Source organism: Pistacia vera, unplaced genomic scaffold, assembly GCF_008641045.1.
Source record: "Pistacia vera cultivar Batoury unplaced genomic scaffold, PisVer_v2 Contig365, whole genome shotgun sequence".
NCBI lineage: Eukaryota > Viridiplantae > Streptophyta > Magnoliopsida > Sapindales > Anacardiaceae > Pistacia > Pistacia vera.
The window spans coordinates 31,001-49,205 of record NW_022196185.1 but is presented as its reverse complement, the minus strand read 5'-3'; the positions used below and the strand labels follow the sequence as shown (position 1 = coordinate 49,205).

The following is an 18,205-nucleotide window of genomic DNA, read 5'->3' as shown; positions in this document are numbered from 1 at the left end:
GATTGAAGACCAACTATACAAGCAAGGATTTAGCATTCCTCTGCCTCGATGTGTGATGAATGATGAAGCAAATTACATTATGAGAGAGATACATGAAGGGATCTATGGTAATCATATTGCTACATGATCTCTCGCCAATAAAATTACCAGACAAGGGTATTATTAGCCTATGCATATGAAGAAACTTACAACTTTGTGAAGAAGTGTGACAAGTGTCAGAGATTCGCGAATATATTGCGAGCTCTTTCCTACCAGTCAACAACGATGACTAGTCTTTGGCCATTTACTATGTAGGGAATTGATCTTATCAGTCCCATGTCAATCGGTAGAGGTGGCGTCAAGTATGCAGTAATTGCAGTGGATTATTTCACAAAATGGGTCGAAGTAGAATCTTTGGCCACAATCACCACAGAAAAGCTCAAAGACTTTGTCTTCAAGAATATAGTGTGTCGCTATGGGATTCCTCACACCCTTATCTCAGATAATGGAAAACAGTTCGATAACGAGTAATTCAAGTAGTTTTGTGAAGATCTGAGGATTCAAAAGAAATTCTCCTCAGTATCAAGACTGCAAGCTAATGGACAAGTTGAAGTTGTCAACAAAACCATTAAGCACACTTTGAAGGCCAAGCTTGGCACATCTAAAGGTAATTGGGCCGACGATCTCCTAGAAGTTCAATGGGCATATAAAACCACTTCGAGGACCTCTATTGTGGAAACATTATTCTTGCTAGCATATGGATGGAAGGCAATGATACTAGTTGAGGTCGGGACAAGTTCTCTTCAGAGGAAATCCTATAATGAGACAGACAATGAAACGCTCATACGTGCCAGTCTGGATCTAGTCGAAGAACGTCGCAACAAATCTCAATTACGAATAGCTTCTTATCAACAACGAGCTAACAAGTTCTTTGACTCTAAAGTAAGAAAGAGAGACTTCCAGGTCAGGGATCTGGTCCTCAAACAAGTTATTTTTGGTACTCGAGAACCTAGTGTGTGAGTGTTGGGACCTAACTGGGAAGACCCCTACCGAGTCGCTAAAGTTATATGACTAGGAACGTATCATCTAAAGTGATTAAATGGTTCTGAAGTGCCACGAGCTTGAAATGCTGAACATCTACGACCTTATTATCAGTAAAGTTCAAGTTCTTTCTTTTATTATTATTCTTTTCAATCTCATGTACATGTAATTTTATTAATAAGATGATTACACTTTGAGAATTACCAATGTCATTACATTAATTCTTTGTAATCTTGTTATTTAATTTTACAATACTGTATAATGTGTGCGATGAAAAGAATTGTATTCATTAGTGATGTGCTTAAATAAGAATGCGATCACAAATGAGAAAATTGTATGTATTCATTCAAAAATATGTACAAAAGAGGAAACCAACGAACTACAAAGATAAGGGAAACAGAGCTTCATCATGGCGAGCAGATAGGAGGGCGATCACCTTTCCTTGTCTATAGGATCCTTAACATCGGTTGCTCCGATCTTAGGATTCTCTTGCTCTTTGCAATCATCTTCCTCGCGAGCGTCCTCTTCAACCTCTTCCTTGACTTCTATTTCCTCATTGAACCATGCTTCAATGTCATCCCTATAATCTTCAGGAAGGCAAGTGACATTTATGTCAAGATTTTCTTCAATTAGCTTTCTGATAACCTGTAATGACCATTAAACGGCTTTCTTCTCTATTTCGAGCTAAGAAAGATACACCTACTCTTTCAATGAGGAGATATCGTAGTGAGCGATCTAAAGCTCTCAGTCCTTCTCTCTAGCTACTCACTCTATGACAGACCAAAGTTTGGCATAAGATTTCTAGATCTCCTTCTCAAAATCTTTGATTTCCTGAAGCTCATTTTCCTTTGAGCTTAGTTGTTTGGTAAGCTTCACCACCTTCAACTGAAGCTCCTTATTCAGATCCTCCTTCTTCTATAACTCTTTCTTTTGAAACTCAATCGTGTTCAGAAGAGCATCTTTCTTTGCCAGATGCTTTTGTGCCAAGTCCCGAGCCTTTCTCGCAACCTTGTTGGTCGCTATGGAGCCTGCCTCAATTTGATAATCTCTTCCTTCATCTCTATACTTTTCTTGCTCCTCTTCTCTTAAGAAGTGATTTTAGTCTTGTTGAAGAAGATGTTTAAGGCATAAGTACCTTACAAAAGGGAACAATCAAGAGTTAGTCATGAGAAAGAAGATTTTTGACTGATCTTAACGAGATCATAGAGAAAGGGTTTCGTACTTGATTCTATAGCGATAGTGTCATCACCAGCAGATCGGATGGTTTGGCTTTCTGATACCTCTCAAAGGTCGTTTCCAGCTAAGATTTAAGCATGGAAAAGAGTTGAGGTTGAAAATGCTCGGGGAGTTTCCCTATGAGGTTTAGAACAAAGTCATCATGACCCTTTGCCTTAGGAGTTTCCCCAGTTTCTTTCTGTAAGGCCTCATGACCTCATCTTAAGTAGTTGCTAGTGTATCACTCTTCTGATGCTTCAGTGGAGGAGCAGCTTAGCCACAGATCCACCCTTGGAGTCCCGTGTTGGCTGCTGCATGAGCTCCTTAAGAGAGGAATCAGATTTTTCTACTTCATGTTCTTCCTCTTCTTCGAAGCAACATATCTCTTCTTATATGGCTCAACCCCAGGTTGAGAAGCTTCAGTTGGTCGCTTCTTTTCCAAGCATCTCTCAATGCCAGTTTAAGCCCTCGTTACAAAGGCATTGCTTGGAGTCTTTGTGACCTTAGACTCCTTGAACAATCTGGGGAACGTAATCCCCGTCGTCCTCTTTATTCTTCTTGGAGGCATTGCTACACCAAAGAAAGACAATGTGATCAACGAATAGCATAAAAAACAAACAAAAGATTAAGTACTTGGCAAAGAGAAACCTTACATGCTGAAGGATCAAAATATGCTTCTTTGTGAAAGAACTCATGCTTCCTAAGGTTCTCAGTTGTCACAAGCAGTTTCACCTTGTACTATTCCTTCGGGAAACGACCAAAAGCTTGAATGCGATTGTGATCCTCTAACAATATATACTTAGTCACTTTGTTTCTTGCATAACAAAAAAGGTTATTAGGCAACGATCAAATGAAGAGAAAGGAAAAATGAAATAACCTAAACAAAAAAGGTTTTGAAAAGTACAAAACCCATCGTACTCAAAGAAAAAATATTTGGATTCCCAGTTCCCTACATTATTGGGATATCCAAATAATCCTCTTTCGATCAATGATCGCTTGGAGAGGTAGTACTACTCCTTATTCTTGCTCTTCTTTAGCATGTAGGGGCATGCGAGCTCCAACACCATAGGCTCGCCTAGGTAATGCTCATAAAATGATATGTACATCGCTACAGCCATGATGTATGAGTTTGGCATCATCTAGAATGACACGATCCTAAAATGGTCGAGTATCAACCTGATGAAGGGATGAAGAGGGACTACAACTCTGCTCTTAAACATCGCTTCTGAGATCGCAGCCATTCCTTCAAGAGGCTCTTGGGACGTAAAAGCCCTTTTTCTATACAAGTTCACCTTGATCAAATACTGATTCGCGACCTTCTACAGCTCTTCTTAACTAATCATGGACCTGATGTACTTCAGGTTTCTAGGTCTTGAAGTCGAGGTACCAAGTTTGAAGGCATCTTCTTTGCCAGATGATACATGTTCAATAATTGATATTTTCAATCTCTTTATATCAATCTTTGTGATATATTTTGTGATTAATTGAGCTAATTAATATATTTTGTGAATTAGGAAAGGAATAGAGGCATGCGAATGAAAGTTGACCATAATGTGCAGTTTTCGGACATTGGCAAATTCGACCTCTGAAGGTTCAGAGGAGACTTTAACGATCTTAGAATTCAATAATGAGAAAGAGGTCTTCTTAAGGTTTGAAATAGACATTCTGAGTTTTTTAAATTGTGCTTACGCATTTTAATTATAGTAGATTTGGGCTTTCAAAGTTTACATCGAAATTAGAAGATCCAATACCGTCACAACTTGGGCACAAGTCAATAATTGGGCTATAACTCAAGTTCCAGAAGTCCAATTGAGATGATTAAAGATGCATTGGAAAGTTATGACTAGGGATACAACTTTCATGAAGCCCAGGCCTAAATTCAATTGTTTTTTGACCTAAAATCATCTCACAAGTTCCAACGGGAAATTAGTCAGCCTATTTTGGAAAGAGTAGGACTCTATGCCTACAATTTAGGAATTTGAGTTGTAAACCGTTTGGGAGGATATACACACGTTTTTCAGGTTTTGAAGGAAGGAAAAGACACACATACAAAGAGATTTATTCAAAAACACTTGTTGTTCTCAATTTACAGTGTTTGGCTAAACTTTTTCAATTTAGTTCAAGGGGATTTCAATTCCTAACACATCTCAATGGTATAATTGATAAAGTATGTAATACCCACATTCAGAAATATGGTAGGGATTATTTTATAGTCATAGTGAATATATTTAACTAGTTTTATAGAGGATTTCCATAAAAGTTTCAATAGGGGCAAAGTGGTCATTTCACATAGAATCACGTGTTCAAGTGAAAATTGAGTATGATAAATATAATGTATTAAGTGTGCTAGCCATGAGAATAGAGTGGTAGAAAGATTATGGAAAATACACGTGATGTGATGCCGAGATAAATACGTGTTTGTAAAGTAATAGGAAGAAATTAAAGAATAAGGGTAAAATGGTCTTTTCACTCACAACTAGATGAAAAAGTGGTGAGTGTAAAGAAGCAAAATAATGTGAAGAAGATGATATAGATGACAGTAATTAGGTAAATGACTAAAGGACATAGATGAAATTTCTTAGAAAGTGCAAGGGCAAAATGGGAATATAAATATATATATATATATACCCTAGCCATTCTCATCCCTTGAGTACGCCACCTCTCATCCATTTTCTCTCAAGATTCTTCATCAAATTTCAAAGAGAATTCATAAGGTTTAGCTTAAATTTTTGTAGATTTTCAATCCTAAAGCATCCAAAGGTAAGATTCTAGCACAAAAGTGTGTATTTAAGCTTTAAATTTTTGAATTCCTATGTTTTTACATGATTTAGGTCCAAGAGGAAAAGAATTTTAGCAAAGGAAGGTTGAATCATTAGCGTTGTACAAATTCAAGGTAAGTAAACCCAATCTAAGCTTTAATTTGAGTAGTATATGTGTAAGTTGATTCTTGAGTGTTTGTGTATGATGTATGATAAGAAGTTTTGGTAGTTTAGATGCTTGTTTGATGGAGAATAATGTGTAGAAGTTTAGCCAAGATGAGTAGTTATGTAGATATGATGTTTTGGTTGAACCTTGGATGAAATTTTGAAGAGTTGATGTTGGAATTTGGAAGTGTTGAATTCGGCCAGAATAAGGGCTGAGTTTTTGTTGAATTTTCTTCCAACTTTAAGGTATTTGGAGAGATGTGGAGGTGTGGCCAGCCATGTACTTATATGTGCACGTAAAGTGTTGGGTGAAATTTCAGAAAGAAATTCATGCATGAATTTATCAAATATTGTTAAAGATATTGTTTTAGAAAGGAAAGAATTGATGTTAAAAGGTTGTATTAGACTTGACCAAGTATAAGTGTTTAAGAGTACATTTTGTTATGCCAAAATTTAGAATAACACGTGGTTATGTTAGTTCAATGAAATGAATGGACTTTAGTGCATGGTTCAAGTTGCTTGAACTTTTAGCATTAGTTTGAATGGCATATTGTATTTAGTCATTGAATTATGAGTTTTGAAACTTATAACTTTAGAAAAGTGATGGCAAGAATTGCATATTAAATTGTTGCAATAGTGTAGCATTGATGATAGTAAAAGATGGGTGATTATATTATAATATTACAATATGCCACAATAAATTGTCAAGCTTGTATGCTTGAAATTAGAAAGATCATTCAAAGAAAGGCTTTGCCAAATGAGGATATTGTTGTTTCTTGTTTTGAGATTAGTTATAAACAATATGTAATAAGTGATTCTATTGTATAAAGAATAGAAACGTTTTCCCAAGTATAGATATCAAAAGAAACATCAAAGAAATAGAAGTTTGGTTTATGTATTAAATACATGACCATTTTAGAAATTGATTGGTAGGAGTATAGTTTTCATGCCTTATTACAAGCTATAGAATTGTGCTAGAAGATTTTGAGAATATGTTGTATTGGCCAAAAGTTTAGTTAAGAATGTTAGAAAGAAATTATAATTTAGTCAAAGTATATATGTTGTGCTATATGTTAGATTGTATTTACAATGATTAATATGACAATATAGATTAATGTATAGAATGTAGCCAAAAGAAGGGCATGTATAGCAATGTTGATGGTCATGTCAAGAGAATGCAAATTTATGACATTAAAATTTGTATTTAAAAAGTTGTACAAGGCATGTTTGTAACATTAGAAAATATTAGAGAGTAGTTTAGTGACATGGTTATGTGATATATATAAATTTGAGAAAATCTAGTAGCATAATTGGGCAAGTTAGTAGACTTAATACTTAATACCTAAGTTGTGGCCTAGATTTTTATAGAAGAAATTAGATTGCCCAAAATGTAGAATTCATTCCCTAGTTGAATTGTGCCGTTTTAATATCTTACTAATAGAATTATAGAAAAGTAGAATTTGTAAAAGATAATGTAATTGTGTACGTGTACATTTTACGTAGCATGATAGAATTGAAGAATTACGTAGAAATTATAGAATCTCGTACGTACATACGATACATAGAATTTAAAAATAAAAAATAAAATAGAAGATGTTTAAGTTAAGTGTGTTACTAGAATAGAACTTTGGGCTTTCCAGAAAAATATAGAAATAAAAGCCTTAGAATAAATAGAATACATCCCAGAGTCAGACACATATTTTGGGATCATGCATAGACAACATATAAATACATGACATAGCATAGCATGTATTTCAGAAATTTTAAAATTATTGGAAAATGTCTAGCTAGTTATTTTTCAGATTTACAGAGCATGTTTTCATAGGGCTGTTGCGATAGGAAACCTGTGAGCATTCACTATGTTAGTTAGTCGCGACAGAGATGCAGAAGTTTCCCACATGCATGCCGCCATCAGTGAGCGGCCTCAGAATAGAAAACAGAATTGTACAGTCTGCTAGAAGTGCATGTGGATAAGGACTGTACCCAGAAAGAATTTCAGAATATGCTCACATGGCCAGGGTTCCAAATTCATGCCTCAGCCTAGTCTGATCAGCAAACCAAAACAGAATACAGAAAGAGAAAAAGAAAAAGAAAGAAAAATAGAATAAGAAATAGAAAACATAAAGAATTTCATAAAGAAAGGAAAGGAATTTATGAAAGAATTAGAAAAGAAGATTAAGAAAGAACACAAATATGATCATTTGCATATGCATCAGACATTTTATGTGCGTTGCATTTTATGCGTTTATGCATAGATTAAAGAGTCTATTTTATTATTGTGTGTCTAACTAGCCAAGAAAAGAAAATAGAAGCTCATAAAAATAGAGAAAAAAAGAAAATAGAAGCCCATGAAAATAGAGAAGAAAAGAAAATAGGAGCCTACGAGAATAAAAAAGAAATTAGATATATGCTAGAAAAGAATAGAAATTAGAAACATGACAAATATCAAGGAAACTTAGCGATTTGTTAAGTAGAGAAAGAAACAGAAAGATATAATCTAGCAGAGAAGAGAAATAAAACGATAAAGAATAGCACAACATTAGAAAGATTTAGAAAGATTTGAAAAAATAGAAGACTGCTAAGTAGTACGCCTGAGAATAAAGAGAGAAAGCAGGCAGAAATTTAGAAGCAGTACAGCAAAAACGAGGACAGCGGAGTAAGAGCATAGTTAGATTTGATTTACTTACTGAGCATTTATGCTCACCTCGTTGCTTTCTTTACTTTTTATAGGTATTAGATTGTAGCGGTCGGGAGATGTCAAGCTGGCAATAGGGTTGCACACACTGTCTCAGTGAAGGAATTAATGTGGATTTATGTATGTATTTTTGGTAGTAATAATATTTAGAGAACATCTTCACGCTTTCCAGTTCATTAGAAAAGGATTCTTATTATTTTTATATATGTGAGAAATAGTCATTGTGTAATAGTATTTTATAACTGGATTAAGGATAAAAATTTTAGACGAATACCCTTTTTAAGCTAGCAATTCTCTGGATTCTCTCTATAGGATACTTAGTGAATACTTGCCTAGTGAGAGATTACAAAGAAATGTAATTTCTTACTTTTCTATGGATTTGATTTATGTTATTCTGTTTTAATGGAATATGATATTTGATTCATTTAATATACTTTAAGCCTGGTAGATTGATTGAATTGATATCGATTGCTAGAATTAGAGATTGTATTGCATAATCGATCTTTTCCTAATCACGTAGTAGTAATTAGTAATAGAAGATTGTGGATAAACTTTCTATTTTATTACTTGAATAACAAAACCTAAGTTTAATAATCCGAGCTTGTGAGGTTGTTGCTTAGATTAACCTATTTCATTGGAACTTAAAGCAACCATTACATTAAATCTAGAGAGCTTGTTCTAGGTTGTCTAATGGTTAGAGACTATTGAAGAGCATGTTTCATTAGTTAGAATTAAGGGGAATTTCGGGTAGTAGAGCTTGTTACTGCCTAGGGTTGATACTTCCATGAAAGGTTAGGATTGCATTGCAATTGAGAATATACATTGATTGTGAGGATGAGATTGAACTGAGAACAGAAGTTGTTTTTATATTGATTTTCATTCATAATTTTGTTTTGGTAATTAATTACTTTCCTTGATTTTACAAACCCTCCGCTTATATTTTGGTTATTTAAGCCAATTTGGTTATCTAGGATTTAATTTTAAAAAGTTGGAAGCTAGATTCACCAACTTCCTTGTGGGATCGACCTTTACTCACGCTATCTACTAGTTAATAATTAGGAGTAAGGTTTATTAATTTTGTAGTGTTAATGACACACTGTTACCAAACTTCCCCATTTTAGCGCTTGGTGTCCACTCTGGTAAACATTTGGGTATTCTACGGTTTCTACCATCTGTAAAGGGATGACAACCAAGGGGGATTCAAACCCTGAGTAATCTACCTCGTAAGACAACTCAAAAGAAGACTCTAAGGGTCTACCCATGATCGACATACTATCACCAACCCTAAGAGCTCCTAAAAAGATTACCAGGACTCTTTACCCTAGGTTTTCAAAACTTTCCGATAACTCAACCGAATGTAACCCAAAAAACACTTCCTACTTATCCTACCAGATACCCATAACCCATCATGACTGTAAAAACACTAGAAAAGTAAGAAAAAAAGAGTAAAAGGGCAAGCGACTTTTACCTCACAGTCGTTGGAAAAAGGTACTCTAGAGAAGATAAACAACGTTCACATCAACATAATGGAAGAGCTAAATTTTTTGGAGAGGAAAAACAAAACTTTTCCAATAAAAATTCTTAAGTTTTTCAAACTTAGGGCAAACTTAGGGTTTCACGGTGAAAAGGTGATGTTTGCCTTTTATAAGCAAAATTTGGGTGGGAATGAATCTCTGATCATTGATCTCAACCACGTGTCATCGATCCACGGAAAGAGTAACCCCCACGTTTCGCCAGAAATCAACCAATGACAACTCCCATCGAGAATTGCAATCACTAGCGTAATCATCTCAATTGCATTAAATGCGCCCCAAGGAATACTTTATTGCTGTACCAGCTGTCAATGCAACAAAAAACATCTAAAGAGATCGTTCAAAAGAGGCATTAGGAAAGATCGCCAAAAGCAAACACCAACTCAAATTTTTATCAAAAGCTTTGCCATGGAAGAATCCAAGTTTTTTAGATCGTTGGCAGCAACTAGAGTTCAAAGTAATTCCAGAAGTCTTGAAGCACGATCAGGCTCAGATTGTCAATTCTCAATAAATCATCAACTCCAAATCGTCTTCTAGCTCTCAAATTGCAAGTGACGATCAGCCATCAATTCATGAATCGAGACAAGTCTTTCAGATCACATATAGCGATCAACTTTCAAATCTCGAATGACTAGCCTCAGATTGTCTCCAACAATGTGGTCACCCCCAACTTCCAGATCGGGTGTACATTTCCAAGACCAGTCAATTTAAATCACAGCATAGTCATGAAGTTCTCAAAATCCAACTTTGAATCTCAAGAACTGAGGAGCTTTTATTATGCCTAAAAATAAGGGCTGACATGTGATGATGTCATCAAGCACCAATCAGAATCCAACCAACCATTATACCATCCAAAGATTGACACTTTTCCAAAGGCAAAAGGAATATAGCTATGAAAAACCCAAACTGCCTTAAGAATTTGTGCCAGAGTGAATTTGGTTCGCACACCTGTCCAAGCCCTATTTAATTTAAGGATAACATAAGAGTTCTCAATGAATAGGAAGACAAGAAGGATCTTCACGACATCAGACCACTTGTAAAATGTAATCATTACCTTGAGCAAAATGGCTATAAATAGGCAACTCGCCCTTATAAAATAGAGGTTAGACACACACGAATTTTCACAAAGAAAATAGCAAAGATACACTACTAGAAAGAGACTGGCTTAACATTCTCTTAGAACACAAACATTAGTAACCATAGATTGCAAATCGCGACCTCTTGTAACCTTATGTAACGATAAAAAAGTTCCATTTGTATAAACAACCACAGTGGATGTAGGATTCGCTTTAAGCATCTGAACCACTATAAAAATCTTCTTGTCACATTTATTTTACGTATTTGCATGCTACTGTTATCACAGTATCTCACCCATTCACTATAATCTGCCCACGTGTGACTTTTTAGCATTTTACACATGCGAAGTCGATGGTGTCAAAATCCAAGCATCAACAATTTCGAATTTGTATTCTAACTTTTACGATGAATTTTTCATTTAATGAATACAAGTGTATTTTATCTTCATATGCCTTAGCCATCAGTGGTGTACACCAATATTCTGAGAACCGGATCGGACCGGCCGGGTTTTGTTCAAGACTCCAGTTTACTAATACAATAAAACCGGATTTGTTATTTAGACCGTTTTCTACCGCTATTGGACTAGTGGAACAGTGTTAGACCGTCGGTCCAATCGGCTCGATAGCAAATTCGGTCTACTAAATCAAAATGCCTAAAACCATTTTACCCCATCCCTTCTTCATTCGGCATTTTCAACTTCAAAATAGCAAAATCTAATATGACGAAAGAGAAGAGGACGGGGGAAAGAGAGAGAAAAAAAAAATGAAGGAGAAGAAGAAAAAGAAGATGACGGGGATAAATGAGAGAAAGAATAAAAATGGAGAAGAAGAAGCAGAAGAAGAAGAAGAAGAAGAAAGAGAAGATGACGGGGAAAAAGAGAGAGAAAAAATAAAAATGAAGGAGAAGAATAAGAAGAAGAAAAAGAAGATGATGAGGAGAAAGAGAGAAAAAATAAAAATGAAGGAGAAAAAGAAAGAGAAGATGACGGGGGAGAAAGAGAGAAACAAAAAAGGTGAAGGAGAAGAAGAAGAAGAAAGAGAACATGAGGTGACAAGTGACAAGAAGAAACAAGAAAGAGAAGATGAGGTTATATATATATATATATATAATTGCTGATGTCATTGGTATGCTCCATCATTGGCCAGACCGGTTGGACCGTTCAAACCAGAAACTGGCCACTTGGTCGAGTCACCTTCCAATCCAGGTTTTAAAACATTAGTTTGTACTTTATTTGATCGCATCCAACATAACGGCGGTAAGAAAAATTTTGGAAATAGTAAGGGGGTAATTGGTCACTAAGAAACCTCAAAGTTGGCACGAAAGTAATATTGCAAAAATTTAGGGAAGTTTACGAAAAAGATCCCATTTTTTTTACGTCAATACTGGGCTGTTGTAAACAAGAGATACCACCGTAGAAAATTTCAATAGAAAGCCGAGTCGAGTCGAGTCCTCAACAGATCGTTCGCCCTAAATCAACGTATTCGCAATTCAAAATGGTACGTAATTTCTCAAATGATCCAATCTGTTCATGTTATTTGTTTCTCCATCAAAATTTGATCGAATGTTTCTGAATTCTTGTTATTAGGTTTGTATTGCTTGTTTATTGCCGCTTTTCTTGGTCCCAATTGTCAACTTGCTGCCCCTACTCTTTGATCTTATCATGGTAAGTGAGAGAGTGAGACTCCTAGAGATTTTCCTTTCTCATTTATTTGGTCTTTTAGTGATTTAATTAAATTATGAATTGATGGATGAATTTTCAGGGAAAAATTTATGGAATGTTGGGGTGGGAGTATAGGAAACCTGAGAGGGCTCCTCCTGTGTGTCCCTATAAGCCTGCAGCCAAACAAGATAATAACCCTAACAAAGTGAGTCAGCTTGATTTTATGTTTTATTCTTTTATGTGCTTAATTTTCTTTTTTGCGAAGATATTAATCCATGACCCTCTGATTGATCCTATTAAAAAAATCATATGATCTTTTGGCTATTTTTTACTTAGATTTTGTGTTTAATAAGTGTAAATGGTTAAATGACAATGACTTACATATAGCATTTTTTGTTCAAGATGTTATTATTGACAAATTGTTGTAAGTGAGCCAGAGAAAGTTTGTATTTCAAATATTCAAAATTCACATTGGAAGAGAATAAGTTTGAGAGTTTTTATGTACAAGACCTCTCTAAGAGTGTCGTTAACAAAGAAACCAATATAAGAGTGTCGTTAACAAAGAAACCAATATAAGAGTGTCGTTAACAAAGAAACCAATACAGCTCTCATGTGCACTAAGTAAGTGGCTCAAACCCAAATTTATAAATTGATCAAGCAATCACTTAATTGGGTGTGTGCACATGATCACTTACATCCAAAAGGACGGTGCAAATCCACCCAAAAGCGGTTTCAATTCAAATACATATGCCCCAGAAACAATAATGAATTAATTGTGAATTTGAGCCAAGTACATATCTGCATACGAGGTATATTTGGCTGAATTTGCACCCCTCTTAGGGCAAGTTATCTCATGCATGCACTTGATTAATTCATTTCTTGATCAATTTTTATATTAGACTGAGTCCTTGGTTCCGTGGGAGCCCATTAGGCGTCTTTGTTACCATACTCTTGGAGAGGGCTATTTTATACCACTCCTTGTGTTTCTCTCTTCTAATGTGGGATTGGGTATATTTGAGATGGGAACAGATTCCTTCACTTGTTAACAACAATACTTGTATTTTTGCAATGGGTAAATTTATATCTTGTAATAGTGTATTTGTTATACTACAAGTAGCTATAGAGATAGGTGGAGTACTAACATATTATGTTTAAGGTGTTCTTTTATGTTGTAATATTTTACAACATTTGTTTTGTGCAAACCAGGCCGTTGGTTGATGTGCACTTAGTGACCTTAATTTGATTGTATATTGATTTATGGTGTTTGTGTTCAATCAGTTAACAGATTTTGTGGCCTGACTTTTATGATGAAGCCAAACTTTTTGAAATGTTTCACAATTGTGGTTTAGAGTTGTGAATTGGGTCACTAGCAACTTAGCTTTGGTACAATAACTTGTAGCTCGTAAGAGCATTCCATGAAGAGGGACAAATGAGAAGGATAAAATAAAAGGAAAAAAAAATAGTAATGTTTGTCCTTTCAAGGCATTAGATGCAATTGGATTCAGTAGGCTCCTATCATATCCCTGTCCTTTTAAAATCTCTTATTGGTAAGATACGCTTTAACATGTAGACACACATTAACAAAATCCTATTCTATTTTATTTTTGCTTAAAACCATAAAGAACCAAAATGAATATGTTTATTCCGATGGATATGGTAATAGTCACTTGCATGGTTATAAGTCGCAATAATCCTGTTTCCTGTCTAATTGGTAATTATTTGCCTTTATTCAGCATCATTATTGTTCTATTACTACAAAATATATGGTGACCAGACTTGAAATTAGTTATGCTAATTGTATGATCCAAAAGCAGATAAACATGTTTTATTCATATGTTTTATTACAAGAGTGTTTTATGCATAGGAACATACATTCTAACTAATTCCAATGCTCCTCCTTTAAGGATGCAAATGACGGAATTTGAACTCGGATTCTTTCTCTTGTTATTTTTTTGTTTAATTTTTTTAGGATATGGTTATTGTTGTGTTGATATTTAATTTGTAGTTTTTGACTTTTCATGAGCTTATATTGTTTAATGGCATGTATATTGATCTTTCATGCTCAGTCTTTTCCTTCATTGGTATTTTCCTTAGGACATATATACATGTCTTAAAATTAAAATTTAGAACTTACTACCATCCCAATTTTATGTATTTGCATAGCTGTGTGCTATACTACTGAGAAATCACCTATTTTTTGGTTGGTGATATTTATGGCTCATGGACAGCTAGGATGTGTGCATCTATTATTCTTCTTCAAAGTTGCTCAGCATGTTTGTTTTACAGTCACCTTGAATGGTACTAAAGTCCCGTTGTTCATACAGGTCGTGACGGAAGCTAAACCTGGCTTACATGAATCTGTATCCAAACTGGCAGGAACGGCTGATGACAAGCAGGATTGAAGTTCAGAATGAACAAATGTAAACTTGGTCATAAGAATTTTCACTCTCAGGGACCCAGTTGTATGTTCGATGTCCGAAAATTAAAAATTAACATCAGTTTTGAAACCTTTTTAAACTTGGTTGTGACAATTTATAACATTTTTTAGGTGAAAAGCACATTCTGTGTGAGAAAGAATATTGCAGTGGCACCACTTTACATGCTATCTCTTAACTCTGTTGCACTTGTTGATATTCTTTAATGTTAAGTCAATAGTTATTTTAAGTTTTGGTATTTGCTAAGCAATTGGGTAGAGCTCCCCAGGACAATGATGTTCTGGTTCGAACGGATAAGGGACAGATGTAGGTAAAGTTGCCATCTGCGTCAATGTTAAAATTCCTCATTCAGCAACTTCAAACTTGTCTCAAAAATGCTTATCATAATAAAGAATGCTTGTTATGGGTAAGAGTTTTTTACGGGTTTCTTAACTACCAAGTTTGTAAGGCTTAGTTGCTTTTTGTATAGAACTCTGAGGAAGGATTGGGATTGGATATAATCATCTCATAATATTTTGTAAATCTACCAATATATCAAATCAACTGGTTGTCCTAATCTCCAATTTCACCATGAGTGAAGGCATATAGGATATTCCTATGTGAATATGTCATGTTCTGGCAGCTAATCTGCCTACAATGGCGTCCCTCGCATTTTGTTCTAATTTCACTCATGGTGATGGCCTACCTGAAGATGATGATGAAAATTAGATCACCTAAATTTCAACTGCTCTGTCAACCCCCTAGTTAGTAAATACGGGTACGGCAAAAAAACGATACGGGAATTTTACGGGTATAATACGGCAAACGGTGAAAAAATACGTTTATAAAAATTCGGCTATAAAATTCGGATACGGAAAAAATACGGTACGGGTATATACGGGTTTAATACGGTGCATTGTCAATAATACGTTTTGAAAAATACGGCAATATCAATCTTAGTTTTAACACTTTTATGGACTACCTGGTTAAAATCAACATAACATTTCAAATGCAAAGTATTCAACATTTCAAGGGTATTACATAAAAGAACCAGAAATACAAGATACTAAACAGAACATTTTCATCACCATTCAAGCCCAGAGGCACTCTTTTTTCTTTCTGTTTAGCTGGAGATTTCAATAGACTTGACCTCAGGTTTCTTCTCTTCCTGTTTCGGCACAGTCACAGTAAACACACCATTCTCCATGCTAGCCTTGATCTGATCCATCTTAGCATTCTCCGACAACCTGAACCTCCTCGTAAACTTCCCACTGCTCCTCTCAACGCGGTGCCACTTATCATTCTTCTCCTCGTTCTCTTGGCTCCTCTCTCCACTTATCTGAAGAACACTTCCGCCTTCAACCTCGACTTTCACTTCCTCCTTCTTTAGCCCTGGAAGATCAGCCTGGAAGACGTGAGCTTCCGGGGTCTCCTTCCAGTCAATTCTGGTGTTGGCAATGGCTGAGGTATCGCGTGCAGATGAGAGTGCATTAGCAACTGTGGTGGTGAATGGGAAGCCTTCAAAAGGATCCCAATTGTCAAGAGAGAAAGGGTCGAACACGTTGCTCCTGCGGCCACCGAAAAGACCTAGAGCCATTGTGTAATTTCTAAGTTTTTCGTTTGTGTATTATAAATTCTTGCTTTATTGATGAAACTGATTGTACTAAGTACGACTATATATAGCAAGCAAAAGAGGAGTCTGGTACATTCACGGCTTTCTTAGGAAATCTTTATCTAAACAGAGAAACGGAGAGAGTTCTGTAAGCTTCTACAGTTTTCTTTTTTCGTGTCTCTGCAACACGCCAACACCGAAACACTAGTGCCATCACTCATCTTCTCGAGTCGGTTGCTTAAAGCTGAAAACGTGAAGATTTGAGGAAGAAAAGCTGAAGAAGAACTGAAGTAAGGAAGAACCGAAGAAGAACTGAAGAACTGAAGACCGAGATCTGCTTTAATTTTTAGTTAAAAACCCACTAAACGACGTCGTTTTGGGGGTGACTTTTTTTTTTTTCAATAATTCGCGAATAATTCGCGAATTATTCGCGAATTATACGGGAGGGCTTAAAATACGCGTATAATTCGGCAGAATTTACAAAATTCGTATACGTGCGTTTTATACGCGAATTATACGGCTGTCCGTATAATTCGCGTATAATACGCGTTTTTACTAACTAGGGTCAACCCTCTGCCAAAGACTTTTTGGTTATGTCAAACCTCAATATGCAGTTCATAAATCATTCTACGATTAATTCAGGTTGATTTGGTTTTGATTTCAAACCCCAACCAACCACACTATTACTTAATAAATAAATCAACATCAGTTAAAGAAGTTGATTAAAAATCCCATCAAAGAGCTCCAATCTATTGACCAATAAGTCAAACAAATTTGTTAACCTAAATTCGAAACAATCAGACATTTGACTTGACAAACAACTAATAAAATATTTATATATCTATATAATCATGAAGCAATTGCTATTTAAACATCATATATGACTTTATAATTACTATAAGTGTCAGCATGTTATTGGTTTAGACTATAATTACTACACGTGTCAACCTGTTATTGGTCTGGGCTATTGGTATAACTACATACGTTCAATGTTTTGTAGAAACATTTTACATTCACATTAAATGTTTGATGGTTACACTTTTGTTTAATGTTTGATTGCATAAATATAAACACTTTACATTCATATTTATTGTTTTATGTTTCATTGTTTTTGATGAATTTAGTTTGATGCTATTTTGTATAACTACATGCATTCAATGTTTTGTAGAAGCACTTCACATTCACATTAAATGTTTTGATGGTTATACGATTTGTTTAATGTTTAATTGGATAAATATAAACACTTCACATTCATATTTATTGTCTTAATTTAGAGTGAACTACTTTTTTCCACCCAAATAATGACTTAATGACACTTTCCCACCCGTAGACTTTTAAAATACCACTTTACTATCCAAATTTATATTTCAATGGCGAGCAGAGAATAAACTCGGTCCAGGCTGTTAGAGCTTTTGAAGAGGGGAGGCCGATGAGTCTTTTAGTGGTGGAAGGTTAGATTTTGGTGGTTGGGATTGATCGAAATTTGACTTGGGAGCGACGGCTATACAAACCCTAATTGCTCGGTTTGCGGCGATTGGCAAGGTCGATAGGAGTTGGGTTTGAGGGGTTTTGGTGAGTGATGACTGGGAAAGAGAATGGTGATAGTGTGGGGTCGTAATGATACCGGAATCGGAAACGGAATATAAATTTAGATAATAAAATGGTAATTCAAAAGTCTGTAGGTGAAAAAGTGTCATTCAGTCATTATTTGGGTGGGAAAAAGTCATTTACTCTTTAATTTAGTTTGATTCATTGATTTTGTTTAATTGAATGTGCAGGGGTGAATTTATATTAACAGTTTGTTATATAATTTATTTGAAGAAAGAGAGGTAGTCAATTTTTAATTCTTATTTGTGATTGTTTTCTTTTGGTTTTTCTAGTTTGTTGTTAAACCTTTTATTCTGTTTTCATGTAGTTATACACTTTTGGTTGGAACATAATATAGTTGGAAATTACGTGCTGTTGAAGGTCATGTATTCATTTGACTACGCTTCTTTAATTGCTTGAAATTTATTCACTATTGTATTGTCGTATTCTTGTTCAATTGTTTCTCATG

General features: G+C 35.1%; 1 protein-coding gene and 2 long non-coding RNA genes across 3 annotated transcripts; 2 read left to right on the top strand and 1 right to left on the bottom strand.

Moving 5' to 3' along the window:
• Positions 1–11,883: 11,883 nt before the first annotated feature.
• LOC116140183 lies at positions 11,884–12,281 on the top strand. The gene is made up of 3 exons (XR_004129573.1): positions 11,884–11,959; positions 12,049–12,126; positions 12,224–12,281. It is a non-coding gene; the product is annotated as an uncharacterized LOC116140183 (long non-coding RNA).
• Positions 12,276–14,787, top strand: LOC116140182. The gene is made up of 2 exons (XR_004129572.1): positions 12,276–12,328; positions 14,448–14,787. It is a non-coding gene; the product is annotated as an uncharacterized LOC116140182 (long non-coding RNA).
• An 838-nt stretch (positions 14,788–15,625) lies between these two features.
• On the bottom strand, positions 15,626–16,134 carry LOC116140222 (18.1 kDa class I heat shock protein-like). The gene has a single exon (XM_031425854.1). It carries the CDS (start codon positions 16,132–16,134, stop codon positions 15,661–15,663), a length of 474 nt encoding a protein of 157 aa, XP_031281714.1. The 3' UTR covers positions 15,626–15,660.
• Between the last annotated feature and the right edge of the window lie 2,071 nt (positions 16,135–18,205).

What these genes read in the sequence shown, in the direction of transcription:
- LOC116140222 (XM_031425854.1), bottom strand. Translation starts at nt 16,134, where the DNA reads ATGGCTCTAGGTCTTTTCGGTGGCCGCAGGAGCAACGTGTTCGACCCT.